Genomic DNA, 16,038 nt, shown 5'->3' on the forward strand with positions numbered 1-16,038 from the left:
AATGGGCAGGGGTCTGTGTGAGCAGGGCTGGTGGCAGAAGAGACTCGCTCAGGAACAGATGCAAGCTCTAGAAGCAAGAGCGGGCACGGAGGTGAAGAACACACTGGAGAAGAACTAAATTCTAGCGTGGGCACCACGAGAAGATCCAGTGTAGCAGAGAGAGAGATGACTCAGTGGGCGAAGGTGGCTTGCTCCCAAGCTTGAAGACCCAAGTTCGATCCCCGGGACCCACATGGTAGAAGGAGAGAACCAACTCCCTAACGTTGTCCTCTGATCCCCATGTGTGCAGTGTAGTGCGTGCATACATGCTTGGACACGGAGTGGAGGTCACGTGCAGAGCTCCCAGCTCCTTCCCATACCTATTCACACCCTACCTCTTCCCCCTCCCCAACGATACTTGGATGGGCATGTGGATGCTCGCTCTATATTGAATTTATTAGGTGGTAGGGCATGGTAATCTTTACCAGTGTCTCCATGGAGCGTCTGAGGTTACAGCTAGACCTTCATGCAAATGTCACTGTCCTCCGCCCTGCCCTCCACATCCCGAGGCCAGGCCAGAATGTGATTCACCTGCCGGGTCTCCAGGCTTAGTCTGGCTACGGAGCAGGTGGGCAGGACCCTGCCCCTCCTATCACCTTGCTCTGGGGCCTTGTAATCTCCCAAGTGGTTCCTTCCCTTTTCCCTGCCTCTTTTCTGTGCATTCTTCCCTCCTTGACCAGCTCTTTCCTTTCTCTGTTCTTTGAAAACAGAGCAAAGTTCAACCTTTCCTCTCCGCCTTTTTCTCTTCACCTCTTCTATGCTAATGAAAACACAGCTGAGTTTCTATCTTTACTGTATTAACAGATTGAATGCCTAGGCACAACTGGACTTTGTGCCATGGGAAGTACAAGGAAGTTTTTAGAGGTGATTTTGGGGGTAGGAGAATAAGCCTCCCCCCACCCCCGAGTGGAGCAGCCACGTGATAGTCTGAGGGACTTGTGTCTGGAGGCTACTGCCTGGGCCACTCACTTCCTTATCTCTACCAGGGATTCATCTTCATCTTTTAAACTGAAGGATAATGGCACTGGCCGTGATTAACTCAGCTGAATGTCCTAAGACACGTAAGGGCGCCTGTGACAGTGCGATGGCTCAGTAGATGAAAGTGCTCACCGCCAGGCCAGTGGCCTGAGTTCTTTCCGCAGGACTCACACTGTGGAAGGAAGAAACAGACTCTGGCAAGTTGCCCTCTGACCTCTACAGGCATGCCCATGGCACATGCACGCCTGCCCACACACATGTGGAATAAAGTAACGTGATAATTTGTAAAAGACATGCCAATGAAATAACATATATGTGAACGCTTTGAAAAGCCGGGTTGTCAACTATGAGCAAGTGTTGAGGCGTAAGCGTGTAATCAAATGAGCTGGTGGCATTGAGGGATTCTTTCAGGGTCTAAATTATCTTCCCTAATAGCTTTCTGCATATAGCTAAAGCTCAAACAGGATGGGATGGGTAGATTCGTGGATGCACGGGTGTACATTTAAAATACTTAACTGCTTGTTTCAAGTCCGGATTTCCTTTTTGCACACCGGCACTACTGCACCCTGCTGGCCAGCAGCAGCATTGCAGTGCGGCAAGTCCCTAGCTGGGTTGTCTCCTCAGCCTGTTTGTTGCCTGGGCTCCCTGAGCTGGCTCCTTTGCATGGGTCTCTGGCCGACCCTCACTCACAGCCTTCCTTCCTTTCTTCCTCTTTCCTCTCCACCTCATTCCCCATCTCCATCTGCCCCTGCAGCACTGCCAGTAACTCCAACCGCAGCACGCCAGCCTGCTCTCCCATCCTTCGGAAGCGGTCCCGCTCACCAACACCACAGAACCAGGACGGAGACACCATGGTGGAGAAGGGTTCAGATCACTCCTCGGACAAGTCCCCATCCACCCCGGAGCAGGGTGTGCAACGCAGTTGCTCCTCACAATCTGGTCGAAGCGGTGGTAAAAACTCCAAGGTGAGCAGACCATGCTGGAGACTCGGTACCCCCTTGATCGTTATGCACAGGAACAGCCCTGTGTCTGTGTGATGAGGTCAGGACAGGTCAGGGTCAGCAGGGGAGACTCTTGTTGAATACAGATTTACGTTTAATCATCCAGGGAGGGTCCTGAGTTATGTGCCCATTCTCCACCCTGCTCCCCATCTCTCTGTTAGCATCTGAGGAACTTCGAGACCCTTGAGAAGCTCTGGGGATCGGGAGGAGTCATCTTTATAATCCTTCATTTAATTTGGCCCTTTGGACCTTCAAAGGAACATTATTTGGGACAACTGTATTGCCAGGAAGAGAGACTTCAGGGAACCTTCCGGAGGGCTATTTTTAACCACCTCCTTGGCCATCACCCCACCATGTCCCAACCCATGTCCTGCTCATCTTGCAGAGAGGATAGTCACAGGGCTTTTCTATCCCCTCTCAAGCTTGTCCTCACTGTGAGCGCCCAGGCTCCTGGTCCAAGGATTAGCACAGGGCTCTCACCTGGTTAAGGTTCCCAGAGTTCTCCTTCCATCCCCAGGCCTCTGGCAATCAAGAGGAGCCTCTACTCAGGTGCTCCTAAACCAGCAAGGTTTGAGAAAGGGGACCCCCTGGGTGGCGCGGGAGAAACCCCACTTGAATTTGTCTTTTGATTTCTTGTTCTTCCTCTTCTCCCCACTGTTTCCCAAACACCTTCTTTGCATGGTCTTAGTCTCACAAGCGCCTCTCAAAAGTAAGCCATCTTTTGTCTCTGTCTTTTAATCTCCCCCTCTAGTATTGAATTGTCTGTAGTGCTCAGCATCCCTCCCTCCACCCCTGCCAATTCTGCCCATATGTCCTGCTTGGTCCCTTTCCCAGAAGGGCTGAACCCACTGTTGCCCACCCCCACCCTTTGGCAGGCTGGCTTGGAAGTCACTGAGGGGGCCACGCCCACTGCACCTGACATCAGAGAACAGACCCCGCCCCCTCCCCCCCCCCCCCCACGTCTGCCTGCTTCTCAACCACCACTACCCCTAGTGGGAATGTGTCTCCCTCCTTGCGTGGCACTTTCTAAAAGCAGAGTCCTGCAGGGGGGGTAGTTCCGTTCCTCTGGGTGCGGAACCTCCACTCAGTCACACTGTTGTTTCATGTGGATGGGTAACGGTGGCCTCTCTGGCAGAAGTGAGGAAAGACGTTTGAGATCTGCCTAGTTCATCTTTCCTCCTGCCCCTGAGAGCTACTTGGCAGGTCACCCCCCCCCCCCGTCCCACCCCCACCCCCCGCGACTTGCTTGAACCACTCTGGCACTCGGTCATGGTGTTCTTAGAGGCCTGGGTTTTGATTAAAAAGGGCACAGTACCAGAACCTGGAGGTTGTTGACTGACAGGACCCATCCAGGCTGCAGGTATATGAGTGTGGGAGGGAGATGGATCAGCCTCTACCCAGGGCCCTAGGATCTCTGAGAGGAAGTTGCATCGGGTAAACGGTGAACAGTTGGCAGGAGGGCCCAGGAAGTCGACTGTTGGGAAGAAGTGCAGTTGGAAGAAGCAGAGAAACAGGGGCTGTAAGTGTCCTCAGGGAAGACAGCACACCACACTGTTCCGCTCCCGATGGGGGAACAGGAAGCTGCCCAGCCGAGCCTGCCCACCGTGCCTGTCCACCGTGCCCTTCAGAGGCAAAGTGCATCATGTAGCTCTCAGGGTTTTAAGTGCCTATTGCCAACAGAGGAGAGCCTGGAGTGAGGGAGGCAGCGGGAGTCTTCCGTGGGCGTAAGAAGCCCAGCAGGTTCAGGCGTGCCTGATATCTGGGGACAGGAGATGTGTAAGACCTTTTGTCACTACACCAGCGCTCACCCCATCTGCCTGTGTGTACCAGAGGGCTCCAGGCTCATCTGGAAGGGGGAGACCCCGGCTGGGTGTGGGCACCAGGTTGTACCTTCTCTCCCACATCTGCCTTTAGTCTTTCCAACCCTAAGGTGGAGTGTAGCAGCACGGTGCTCACTGACAGCTGGCGAGGGAACAGCTGGCGAGGGAGCTCACACGCTGTACAGCTGCACTGGGGAGCAGCCGTGGTCAGCTTGCAGCGTGCATGTGTAAGACGCACAGACTGCAGAAGATCAAGACCAGAGTCACCATGGGAAATGGGTTTAAAGCCCCCCCCCCCCCTTTCCTGGAGGGGTGAGGCCAAAGCTTTTTTTTTTTTTTTGTCCAATAGTTTCCTCTTTATTATTTCGTTTAAAACCTTGTTATTACCTATACAGTTTGAAGAACTAATGGTCCAACAGGCACATGACACCCTCTACAGCACTTAGATAAAATAAACTCAGTTGGTTTCACGCCCAGAGCTCCCAGTTTTACCCCACTTCCTCCCGGTTGCTGACTTGAGCAAGGTTGAGGATAATGGGACTTCCGTTGCTTTTCCATAAATGGAAGGGGGAAAAAAAAGCCAAAATAAAACACAAAAAAACTGTAACATGCAAAAAAGAAGCCAGCATCGGCTCTTAAAAACATCACAATATTAAAAAAAAAAAAAAAAAAGACACGGGATTCCTTGAATATAGATCAGGGCAAGGATAAGGCCCCCTCCTCTCCCTGCCCCAGTGAAAGTACTCAGCCATTGGTGAGTTTCAAGCTGCTTCCTCGGGGAGCATCCTCTCAAGGTAGATCTGTTGTCACCACAACTATAGCTGGGCCATGCCTGACCACCTCCTGCAAAGAGGCCACCCTGTGTGGTTTTCAAGCAGGCCTAAGATGTCTCCTCTTCACAATGTCTCTTTCCTCCATTTCTGACCTCCATTTTTTCCTTCACTAGGGACAGGGAATCATTAAGGCTTTGCCTTCCTCATCAAGATTTCAGTGGTTGAGGCTGATTCTTGCTTCCGCTTAGAGTAGGGAGCTACAGGGGCCTCAGGGCTGATTATCACTCTCAGAACCCTCTACATTCGGGCCACGGTCACGCTGCGCTCAGTAGTGATGGCCTGTGGCCACCAGAGGGAGCCAGGACCTGCTTTCCTGCTCCTACCAGCTCTGGAGAGCTGCTCTCTGCCCTTGTAGGCCTGCCAAGTAGATAGGGCCCCTCAATGCTTGGCTCCTGCCTCACAGCTTAGCTCTCTGTCGGTGCTTGGCAGTGCCCGGTGCTGTGACACTGGTGCTCCTGTGACCTTTCACCTTTTTGTTTGTTGTTGGTTGGTTTGTTAGAATTCTAAATTTTGTGGTTTTTCTTTTCAGTATGACAGACTTAATCTGATCAAAGTAAGACATCATTTTGTTTTGTTTTGTTTTGTTTTGTTTTTGTCTCCTGGCTCCAGTTTATGCTTAACGTAGAACTCCTGGCCCCAGTCTCCCTTCACCCCTTGCCCCACCTCAGCTCACCCTCCAGATGCCTTGAGCCTTTGTGCTAGGAGATGCTTTTAGATGCGAGGGCTATCCGGTACGCAGGTTAGGTATGTTTCTAGCAGCCTTCCATTCCATCTGGTCCTCGCTTGTCTGGTTCCTCATAGAAAAGGCCGAAGAAACCCAAAACAAGTCCTCCAGGCCCTCTCCAGCTCCATCCTGCCTCCGGCCACTCCGAGTTCTCATTCCCTCCCCCTTTTAACCATCCGATACAGGCGCTCAGAACCGGGACCCCCTACTTCTGCCTTCTTGAGCTCCAGCCCTCTCCTCTGGGTTGGGGCATAGCAATGGATTTACAGTGGCAGGCAGTCTCTGTCCTGTCTGTGCCTTCTGTCACCCTCCTGGGCCTTAAGCCCCTCTGAGAACCTCCTTCACAGGAGGCCCCTTTAGCACTCAGCTCTGGAATGCAGAACCATGAAGATGTAATTCTTCCCCAGGAGGCAGGTCAAAGGTTAGGAACGCCTTCCTGCTGGACCGTCTTGAGGGCTGACATAGGTCTCACTGGAGTTGTGTACACGTCTCTGAGACAGACTCGGTGTTAGTAGAGAAGGAGTTGTGTAGGGATATGGCCAGGGACAGAGCCTCCAAAGTTCTTACTCTACAGGGTACCTTTCTCACTTCTTTTAGTCCTTAAGACAACCTTTCTTATATCCTCACTTTATAAGATAATATTAGCTATAAAGGTACCACAAAGCTAGTTAGAGATAGGACAGATGTTCCTAACTGAAAGCTCTTGGGATTCTGAAGCTTTTTGTGACAAGTAGTTTCTTAAGGAACCTAGCATCTTCATGTCAGTGTATAGGAGGGGAAGATCTGTTTCTGTCTACCTGGGGGAGAAGGGGCAGGCGCCATGTTTGAGAATCACAAGGATCCTGTTCCCAGTGCCCCTTTTCCTCCTAGGGTTGTATACAAAAGTTCCAAGCAGTGAAGTGCTTGGATGCAGTGGAGAGAGATGTTCCTCAGCTGGGAAGCAGGTGACTTGCTTGGTGAGGGTTAGTATGGCACAAGCTAACTGTGGATAGATAACTCGGTCAATAGCTGCAAGAATGGACTTGCTCATCATGATGTGAAATGAACACAACCCCATTCTGTGTGACCTAGAGTCAGTCGCCATTGTGAACACCCAAAATGGTCTATAGAAATGGTGGTCCAGCTAGGTATAGCTTTCTTGCTCCACCCACCCTCTGCAGGCACGCATAACCTTAACTGAGCGACTTAGATGTTTAGGTCCAGAATTCCTTCCTACGAGATAGCAATTCCCACTCTGTGATGAAATAATCTTGGCTGTGTGGGCTTGGCCTTCAACTCCTGGAAGCCAGAAAACCATGCTTTCTAGATTAGACCACCATTCCTTTTATGGAATGACCACAAAGAGTTCTTGGCAGAGGGGAACTGAGTGTCTGCATCACTCCCTGCTGCTCTGGCGAGGCTGGCCAGATGAATCTGTGTGAGGGAAAAAGCATATGCCCCTTCCGTTCCCTATCTCTGCCACTGTGCTGACTGCGTCAGGTAGAGGGTCAAGGTGTCGGCAGGTTTCTGGTTCAAAGGAAGAAGTTGGTGATGGGGAGAAGACCGCTACACACACACACACACACACACACACACACATTACTAGCTGGCACAGTGGTTGCCCGGCTCTGTGTTTATTCGCTCGCTCTTTGACACAAGCTCTAAGCTGCTGACTATGTATAGACTCTGGTATCTCATTGAGGCTTTGACCTGTTGGTAAAGTTTCTAACATCAGAGCAGAATGTCTGTAAGTAAAGGTTGGAGACAGACAAGACACAGTTTAGCCATTCTGTTTAGTTCATTAGAAAGTTTCAGATCCCTTGGGAAGATCAGAATGAGAATTCCTCAACTCTAGAGCTAGGACTGAATATGGTTTTACGAATACCGAGTTATATATAATGCCATGCACTGGAAGAAGCCTTTAGAGATGACACAGTTCCACTTTCTTCCCCTGAGGAACCCCAACCATTTGTTAGCTGTTTAGGAGGTCAGTCAGTTGTTGGGTAGAAGGAATTCACTCACTTGCTAGCCGAGAGTATAGCGTGACTATTTTAGACAGCCTCCTCTTCCCCCTTCACCAAAATATTCTACCCTGCCTTTGACAGGGGTGTGACCTGGAGCAGGAGGAGGCCTTGTTGGGCTCTATGTCTACTTTGCCTCTAGCCAAACCCCACTCTTGGGGCCTAGGCTTCGGATGCCTACCACATATCCCACCTCCCCATCCGTAGGACCCGGCGATGGGGCTCTGCCTCCCTTCTGGTTGAGCGCTAGCTAGTGCTGCCACTGCCTGCATCTCCGACCGCCCCAGCTGTGGTGGGGGCTTCCAGCATGGACTGCTCCCCGGGACTCCTTTCTGGAGCTGTCTTGTGAAAGGAGGACCCTCTTGAGCATCGACATGGGAAGCATTCAGCTGCACTTGGGTTCCTCCTCCCTGCCCACCCTCCGCTGTCTGTGTCACCTTCATCCCCGGGGGAAGGAATAGTCTGGCCACTTCTGATGTCCCTCCCCCAACTAATCCTACTTTCTCTTATTTTGTCTTTTCAGAAAAGCCAGAGTTGGTACAATGTAAGTATTTCTGTTTCTCTTTCTTGTTGGGTGATACGAAAATGGGTGTTGGGGGTGGGGTGGGGACAAAGGGAGAGAGAAGTATTGCTAAGTACACAGTGGGTCTTCTGAATTTTTGCCCTTGTCAACCTCTTCTTGTCATCCCCAACCAGACACAGTAGTTCTCTTCCACAACAGGATGGACACGTCCTAGGGAGGAGGATGGGATCTGGGGACTTGAAGAAACGACCCACCTCATCTCTTTCCTCATCTAGTGTCCTATATGAAGTCAGGGAGCAGCCAGGACCGAGTGAATGCTCCAAGGCCAGGCAGAATTCTGTGGCTGGGGTGAGGTGTGGGGTATGAGCTTAGGACTAAAGTTAGCATCACTAGGCAAGACATCTCGTGGAAGAGCTGTTTCTAAGAGACTGCGCTGTGTGACAGAGTGTGTCACGGACATGCAGTGTCCTTCAGAGCCTGCTCCTGTTGAAGGCTTGGCTGCCTTCTGGTCTGAAAAACAGGGTCGTTCTTAGGTCATTCTTCTTGGCCCTTCTTGGCCGTTTATCCAGCTCTGGACTCTGAAAGTGCTTTGTGGAGTCAGCAGCGCCTGCAAGGGCTCCATTTCCCTTGTCATATAGACTAGGTTGTGTGTGCGGCCTCCAGGCTCTTTCCTGGAAGAACAGCTGGCCAAAGGTCCCTCAGCTTGCCCTGTCGGCATACTCCGTGCCTTCAGAAGGACGGGGCAGCTGTCCAGAGTGAGGCACACTGTGGCCTGGCTTCAGACCCTTGACTCCCCTTTCCTTAAGCTGGTCCGTGCTGAGAATCCCACTCCTCCACTCCACTCCCACGTGCTTGCCTCCTCCTCTACCTAGTTCTGCCCCGGTGGGAGCCGAGGCTTGGAGAACCTATCAGGATGGTGGAATGGCACAGCAGAGGGAGCAGAGGAAGGGCTGAGGTGAGGCTTGTGTCTGGCCTGGGGCTTTCGCTCCAAATCATCCCTCTGGGCCATACCTGTGCTCCAACATGGTATAAAGGTAGTCCCTTAAAGTTAGACACATATCAGCGAACACTCTGGCTTCCCACAAAGCTGCTCTGTGCTGGCCTGTCCCAGAGGTTTTTAATTGATCTTCCATCCCACAGCCCCACTGAGCGCCCCAACTGGCTTGTGTTGATCTGAGGACATTGAGATGACAGTGGGGAAGAGAAGCTGAACTCTGCTTCCTCTTGTCTTGCTCCTTCTCTCTGGCTCAGGCCAAGGGTCTTCTGGCCTCTGGCCTCCTTGGGCAGATAGCAGCTCATATCTTGGAGGGATCTCTCTGTCTGTCTGCCTGCCTGCCTGCCTGTCTGTCTGTCTGTCTGTCTCTGTGAGAGCTATCCTGGCCCAACTGTAATAAATACCCGAACGTCCTCCCACCAACAATCTCCTGTTAAGTGGCATTGCAAGAACCAGTGTCACCAAAGGGAAACAGCCACACGGCCTCAGTGCTACTGGGCAATTAACATCCAAATCTGAGCAGGTGGATTCTGTCTGTTGTACGGCTCCCTTTCTCCTGCGCGACTTTTAGCACAGCTGCTCCGGCTCGCTCTGCTTCCCTGTCCCTGTACTGCTCTCAGGTCTTTGCTCTCTACGCCCCACCCACCCTTCCTCTCGTCCTTCTTCACGCTTTTCTCTGTTCTCTGGTTTCCAGTCACCTGGATGGCTTTCTTCTGTTTCTTCCTGGTTGCTGCGTGTTTTAAGTCTCCCTTCCCTCTCTCTTGCATCTCCGTGCTCCCTCGGCCCGATTCTGATGCCTGTGATTGCTGAGCGCTCACTCAGCTTGGTGACAGACGTGCCTCTTGGCTGGAGGATTCAAAAGAGGGACATCTGTCTGTAGCTGAACTTGACAGACCTTTGAAAGTCCTCTGGGCTGACCACCGGCACATTCCTTTCCGCCCGCCCTGGCTGCTGCCTACCCCCCTCCTCCCGGTCCTGCTCTCTACGCACGGTAGAGTCCAGACTTGGTGTTGGTGCAGGAAGCAAAAAGGAGTGGGAAGTGCAGGAGGAACTAGAAATGACAGGTGGACACTGGGGAAACCAGAGACAGTTCCCAATCGCCATAGCTGCGGGTGCTAAGTGGAGTGCACGAGGGTTTATGGCTGATAGGCTCTGGTTCCATTTGTGCAAGAGTGAGCTCCTGTAGAGGTTGGTCGGTCACTGCCGTAGTGGAGAGGCAAGTTGGATACGGTACCTGTGCAGGCTGGTTGGATGAACTCTTTCTCATCCTTTCTGTTGAGACAGATGCCCTGGTTCCCCATTTTCCAGACCCCAGTTATTAGTGTTGTCGACTAGTTACTGTCTGTCCGACACCGCAGAGGGTCTGACCTTGCCAGGGCATTCACCCTGGACATTGGCCCAGTTGCCTTGGCTGGGACTGGAATCTATGACCAGGGTTGCTGGGCTCTAGCCCACTAAGTACCTTCTCTGAGTGCTGTGGCTATGCCTTATACCCTTGTGTTCAGACACATCATCAGGGAAGCCTCCACTGACCCCTCCCCTCAGTACTACCCCGTCCTAGTCTACACGGCTTCCCCTGGGAGGCTCGAAGTCTGCCCTTGTTGACTTGACCTGCATTCCCTTAGACCTGTATTTCATCTCCATTGCTGTCTGCTGGCTGGCTGGAATCTGGCCTTCCTAGAGGATCCTGGCGTCCTGTTCCTCTTTCTAATCTCTTTCCCACTGTTAAGAGTCAGCTCACCAACTGTGATGCCTCAGGTTGTACCCCTGGCACTAGGAGTCCTTTAGATAGATGCAAGCTTTATAATCCTATGTCCTGGGCGCAGGCTAGAGTCGAGGCTCTACAGAGTCCTGACTACCTTAGGGGTACCCGAGACCTGGTCAAAGTCCCTGGGTGTAATTTAAGAGGAAGCCGGTTTCTACCGTCACTACCAGTCTGGAGGAAAAAAAATCGACTCCTTGTCCCATGACTAGCTGTGGGGCAACTGTCTGCAAAATAACAGATTAGCCTGACCTGAAGAGATGAGTCACAAGGAAGGAAGTGGCCCCCAGTGACATCGGGGTCAGGGTAGAGTATGAAAAACCTGTCTCGTGCAACTGTCCTGGGGCCCTTCTTGCCCTTCACCCCCCACAGCTGACAAGCTCAGTTTGTTCAGCAGGGCCTCCAGCCTGGGAGTACTAAGGTATAGCCCCAGTGGTCAGGAGCTCAAGGGGTCAGGTGACAGGGCTTTGGAACTATAGGCAGAGATAAGGATGGTCAGACTAAAGCTCGAGGGATTGCCATCTGTCTTTTGAACATGATCCTTCCTGGTCCCGGTAGGTATGGGTTTGTGGAGTCCCAGGAGGGCAGATAGACCCTCCCACCTTATGTCTCATTCCTGGGGCGTTAGTGTTTCCATAGCAACTTAGGGGCAGAGCCTAGAATAGGGTAGCTGCTAGAGACAGCACCCACATTGTCTGTCACTGTCCCCTGCTAGGAAAGCTAGCTTTAAGGAAGGCAAGGAGGATTGGTGCCAATCATGGGAACGCCAGGGCAAGTCTGCCTTGCACCAGCCTGAGAACAGTAGGACAAAGCTTTATAGGAGTGAACTTGCAGGTGATGGGGCAGCAGGGATGATACACCCTGTGCCTGGCATTTCCTGCAAGGACGGTCCTCTTCCTCTACACCCATCTGTCTCCCACCTATGACTTTTGACCCATGACCTGGAGGAATCTTCCTGACTGCTCCCGCCATGGCAGTCAACTCTAAACTTCACCCTCCCGGTGGCGGTATAGCCTTTCCAGATGAGACCCCTACCCCCGATGCTACCACTTCCACACCCCTCTGTGCTGCAGCCACGCCCACCTCAGGGTTTAGTTACTTTTCCCTTGTCTCTTCCTCCCATCCATGCCTGGCTTCTGCCTACCGCATTTGGCTGGAGCACCAAGATTTTCTTTGTGGATCTTAACCGGTTTCTTCCTAGGTGAGGTCAGCGCTGAACACCAAATCCATTCCCCCCTACCCCGACTAGGCTCTCTCACCCCCTCCTTTGTGCTCAACCTGGAGAAAGGGTACCAGTTGGTCCCAGCACCCAGTGTTTGCCATAGAGTTAATGTTTAGCTAAGGGCCAAATCCGGCTCCTGGGGTTCTGGCCCTGCCCTGCCCTGCCCAGCCCTTGATGAGGGGGTGGGAGGAAACAAAGGCTAATGCAGACTGAGACTCATCTCCTATGACATTATCTCTCTGATTTGAGTGTAAACTGTCCCTGTCTCATCCAGATAGTAACCAACTCAACTGTACTGTGACTATGGCTAGATATCAGTGTCTCCAGGGAATTTCTGTTATGTACCTGGAGCCTCCTGGAACTGTCTATACCACCTGTACCTTGGGTGTGGTATGCACCTGAAAAGAGGTATTGTGATCACCCTGGAAAGCAGAATTGTTGTATCCACCTATCACAGAATGTGAGGACCACTGACGCATAATACAGAGAAAACATGATCTTCTGATAGAGTCAGGGCAGCTACTAGGCTCCAAAAAGCCAGACTTAAAAAAGTAGGGATCTTTACATGTATGTATGTATGTATGTATGTATGTATGTATGTATGTATGATGTATGTATGTTATATGTATGTGTTGTGTGTGCATGTGTATGCTCTTGAGTGTTTGTCTGTCTCTGTCTCTCTGTCTCTGCCTCTCTCTCTCTGTATGCTAATAGGAAGATAAAGAATACATTTATGTGGTAAATAAGTTTTACACAACATATGAAATACTAAGTGCTAGAAAAGATTAAACTAAAGGTTTGCATCATTCCCAGCGAAGGCAGCATCCAGCGGAGTAGGGTCTACCTTAGCATGGATGAAGGAAGGCAGGTGTCCTTCAAGATGGGAAGGGGAGAGTGTCAGAAGACACCTTGATCAAGGACTCTTTCCCCTCTATTTACCCTAACAATGGCTCTCATGTTCCTCTTAATTGGTCTCTGGGTCTGAGGCCCAAGAATGTGTATTCTGTGTCTTCACTGGGGTTATTTTTAAATATGCCAAAGTTTAAGCACAGGAAATTACCAACCCTTATAAGACAAAGGGCCATTACCCACAATGCACCAGCTCATGGCCTTCCTGATAGGGTAGGCTACCTGGGTAGAGCTAGGGAGCTGCCTCAATTGTTTCAAAGATCTCGGAGTCTCTGCCTTCCTAGTTCTAATGCTGTCTCTCCTTTCTCTACCTCTCTGTTTAGGGCAGTGGTTCTCAATCTTTCTAATGCTGCAACCATAAAATTGTCCTTGTTGCCACTTTATAATTTCACTATGGTTGTGATTTGTAATGTAAATATCTGCTATGTGACCCCCATGAAAGGGTCATTCTATCCCAAAGGCCTCGAGATCCACAGGTGGAGACCCACTAGCCCAGTGCCCTTTCTGCTGAGACGTCATTTCAGATGCCTCTTTTCCTTGGCTCTTTCCTTCTAACCAGGGTCCACAAGGTGTGCTCTTGCTATTTTGCCCTCAAGGTCTGAGCAGCTGCCCGCAAATGCTTGGCTTTGATCCCATGCCTCTGTGTATGGAAGGTGGGGCACAGTTCTTGGGAAGCTCACATCAGGCAGACCTCATCTTCTCCAGGTTCTCTGTCCAGATCTCTGTGGCCAGCACATTGGAAGTTCCCATGTTTGCTGCTGGTTGTATCGGAGAAGTTGCCGAATAGATGGGTTCCTTAGACGAGAGCTGTCTCTTAAGAAATCTCTCGTCTAGTCAGTGTCAGATTTCATATTTCACCCGAGCTGTGATGCCCTTGGCACCTCCCCTTCCCTTCCTCCACTGAGAAGCCCTGGCCAGCAACTTTCCATTGCAGGAAACATCTGCTGGTGAGGCCAGGCTAGGCCTGGGGTTACTGCAGGACATTGGCCAGGCCCATCACCCAGATCCTGTAACTTGAGGCATGTGTGGGGCTCTGGCCTTGCCCGCCCACCAGCCCTGCCTCCCTCCCTCAGGCCCCAGTGACTCTTAACAAAGAAGTCATTTGCTGGCCAGTTGAAAGGGGCACGGTCTGGAGAAAAAAAGGGGTGTGTGCAGGGCTGGGATGAGAGCAGGCCCTGTGTTGCAGTTACGTGGTGGCCCTCTTTGCCTGGGTGAGAGATGTGAGTCATAGTGATCCTGGCCTGGCCCCGGGGATAGAAAGCACACTGACTCAAACAGGCCAGTCTGCAAGGCAGGTCTGGACTAAGGATCTGGGCCATCATGGGCCTCTCTGGAGCTTCCGAAGCACTTGTGAGTCACTCTGAGTGTGAGTAGCCAGTGTGGAATAGGCCTCTGGAGCCAGCTGTGGGTCATCCCGCTCTCTGCAAAGTTTGCCTGTCCGAGTGGGGCTGCACTTCCGCAACTCTCAGCTCGGGTTGTGTGCCTGCCGTATCTATGTCGTCTGACCTTAACCTGGACTCTTCGAGTGACTGCACCAGCCCTGACCACACCCCCTCGGGGCTGCCCCCAGACTGAAGACAAGAGAAGCACGAAGCAGAGTTCAGCTGTGGGAGACTGGCCAGCCAGCCTTCTCTGAGAACCATGCTTATTATATCTTTCCAGTCGTGAGAGCTTGAACAGGAAGCACAGCTCTGAGAGGCTCTCAGCCAGGGCTATATAGACCCTCTGTGTAGAAGGCAAGAAAGAGATCACCTTGCGTTCAGTCCAGGCAAGACTCACTGTTTTCATTCTGAGGAAATCTGAGAATCAGCATAAGGACCTGAGGTCCCTTGCCTGGGACATTTGTGGGGGAGGGGGGGATGATGGAATCTCTGACAGAATCTGGGGTCCTTTGGAGCCTCCTGCTGGAACTGGACCGCCAGTCTCTGCTGTGGTACTTGAAGAGGCTCGCTGATGCACCTGCTGGTGCCGAATGCTACTGCTGGCATGGATCTGAGAAAATCCCAGCCGTGAGTGTGTGACCTGAATCCCTTGTGTCCCTGTGACTATTCTGTGCACCCTCTCATGTCCTCGGGGCCCTGCCGAGAGCCTCAGATTTAACAACTCTTGAGCCAGAGTTCTTTGGCCATTTTTATAGAGGTGAGCCTTGCCTCACCATTGAAAGAGAGTGTTTTAAGAGTACACAGGAAGTGGGTATAGAGGATCAGGTTCCCCAGCAGCGAAGGGGCATAGGACTGTAAACCAAGTATGCCCACCCAGTGGGTTGTTGTGCTTTTAAGACAGAGAGGTTGGCCTACCGTCAGCATCAACAGACAGGAGAATAAAAACCAGTTAGTGCAAATGTGAGAGAGGAAGCTGTCCATCTTCTTCCTCTTTTTGAGCTATAAGCTCAAAAGATCAGTGCCTTTTCCTGCTTTCTTTTGGGGGAGATTGTACCTAGACTTCTGTGTCTCCATCACTGTGGGTTCCAGAGCTCTCATTGGATAGAAGCCCGGGGAAGAGGACACTGTGGGTCCTGTGGGGAAGTTGGAACTTGGTATCAGGTAACTGGATGGCTAGTACCCAGTTTACCCTTGAGGAGGATTGGTGGGCTATCTCACGCAGGAACTTTGTAATGACTCCTCCAGAAATGTGAGAGGCTAGCTAGTGGGAGCCCTAAAGCAGGTGACTGTCTCCTCCCAAGAGAGTGCTGCTTATTGGGAGGAAGCCCTGTTGGTTTCTTTCTGGCAGTTGGATAGGACCCTTGTTCCATTCCCACGAGGTTTCCGCATTCCTTGGGCAAGTTGCTTAAACTCTGCCTCATGTTTTGCAAGTATGACATTGCATGATGACATCTGCTCCGTGTGGCGTGTGTGTGATGGGCTTGGGCTTGCTCTTGGGAGCTTATTCTTTCTTCATTAGTCGAGAAGGTGTGTTGGATATAATGAGGAATACGAGTGAGGTGGCCAAGCAAGGGTTTCCTACGTGTGGATCCTGGTCTCAGAGGCCCGATGGCTATGTGGGGAGCATTTGTGTAGTGCTTAGTGATCCTTGGAGGACTAATACATCAGGTCTTTCCTAGAGGTGGGAACCATAGGATAGTTAAGATTCCAGATGGCTTCCTCCAGTGGTCTGGAACTCTGGTTCAAGCACATGGAGGTGATTTGGGAAGTTTGACATTATATGGTAGCATGGTGTTCTTAGGGGAAAGGTAACTGGGCCTCTCATATTACACATGTAAGCCAAGAATAGAT

At 51.5% G+C, this 16,038-nt stretch overlaps 1 protein-coding gene across 6 annotated transcripts in view; it reads left to right on the plus strand.

Annotated features, from left to right (window-relative positions):
• Gramd1b (GRAM domain containing 1B) overlaps nt 1–16,038 on the plus strand; it is a 235,965-nt gene that overhangs the window by 193,126 nt on the left and 26,801 nt on the right. For 5 of the 6 annotated variants that reach the window (XM_052188630.1, XM_052188628.1, XM_052188629.1 and 2 more), the window contains exons 3-4: nt 1,772–1,982; nt 7,919–7,939. In XM_052188630.1, the coding sequence (XP_052044590.1) occupies nt 1,772–1,982; nt 7,919–7,939 (232 nt within the window). Of the gene's footprint in view, nt 1–1,771; nt 1,983–7,918; nt 7,940–13,913; nt 14,815–16,038 lie in introns of those variants that run through there. The other variant, XM_052188631.1, reaches the window with a different exon arrangement.

Source organism: Apodemus sylvaticus, chromosome 7 (assembly GCF_947179515.1).
Source record: "Apodemus sylvaticus chromosome 7, mApoSyl1.1, whole genome shotgun sequence".
Classification (NCBI taxonomy): Eukaryota; Metazoa; Chordata; class Mammalia; order Rodentia; family Muridae; genus Apodemus; species Apodemus sylvaticus.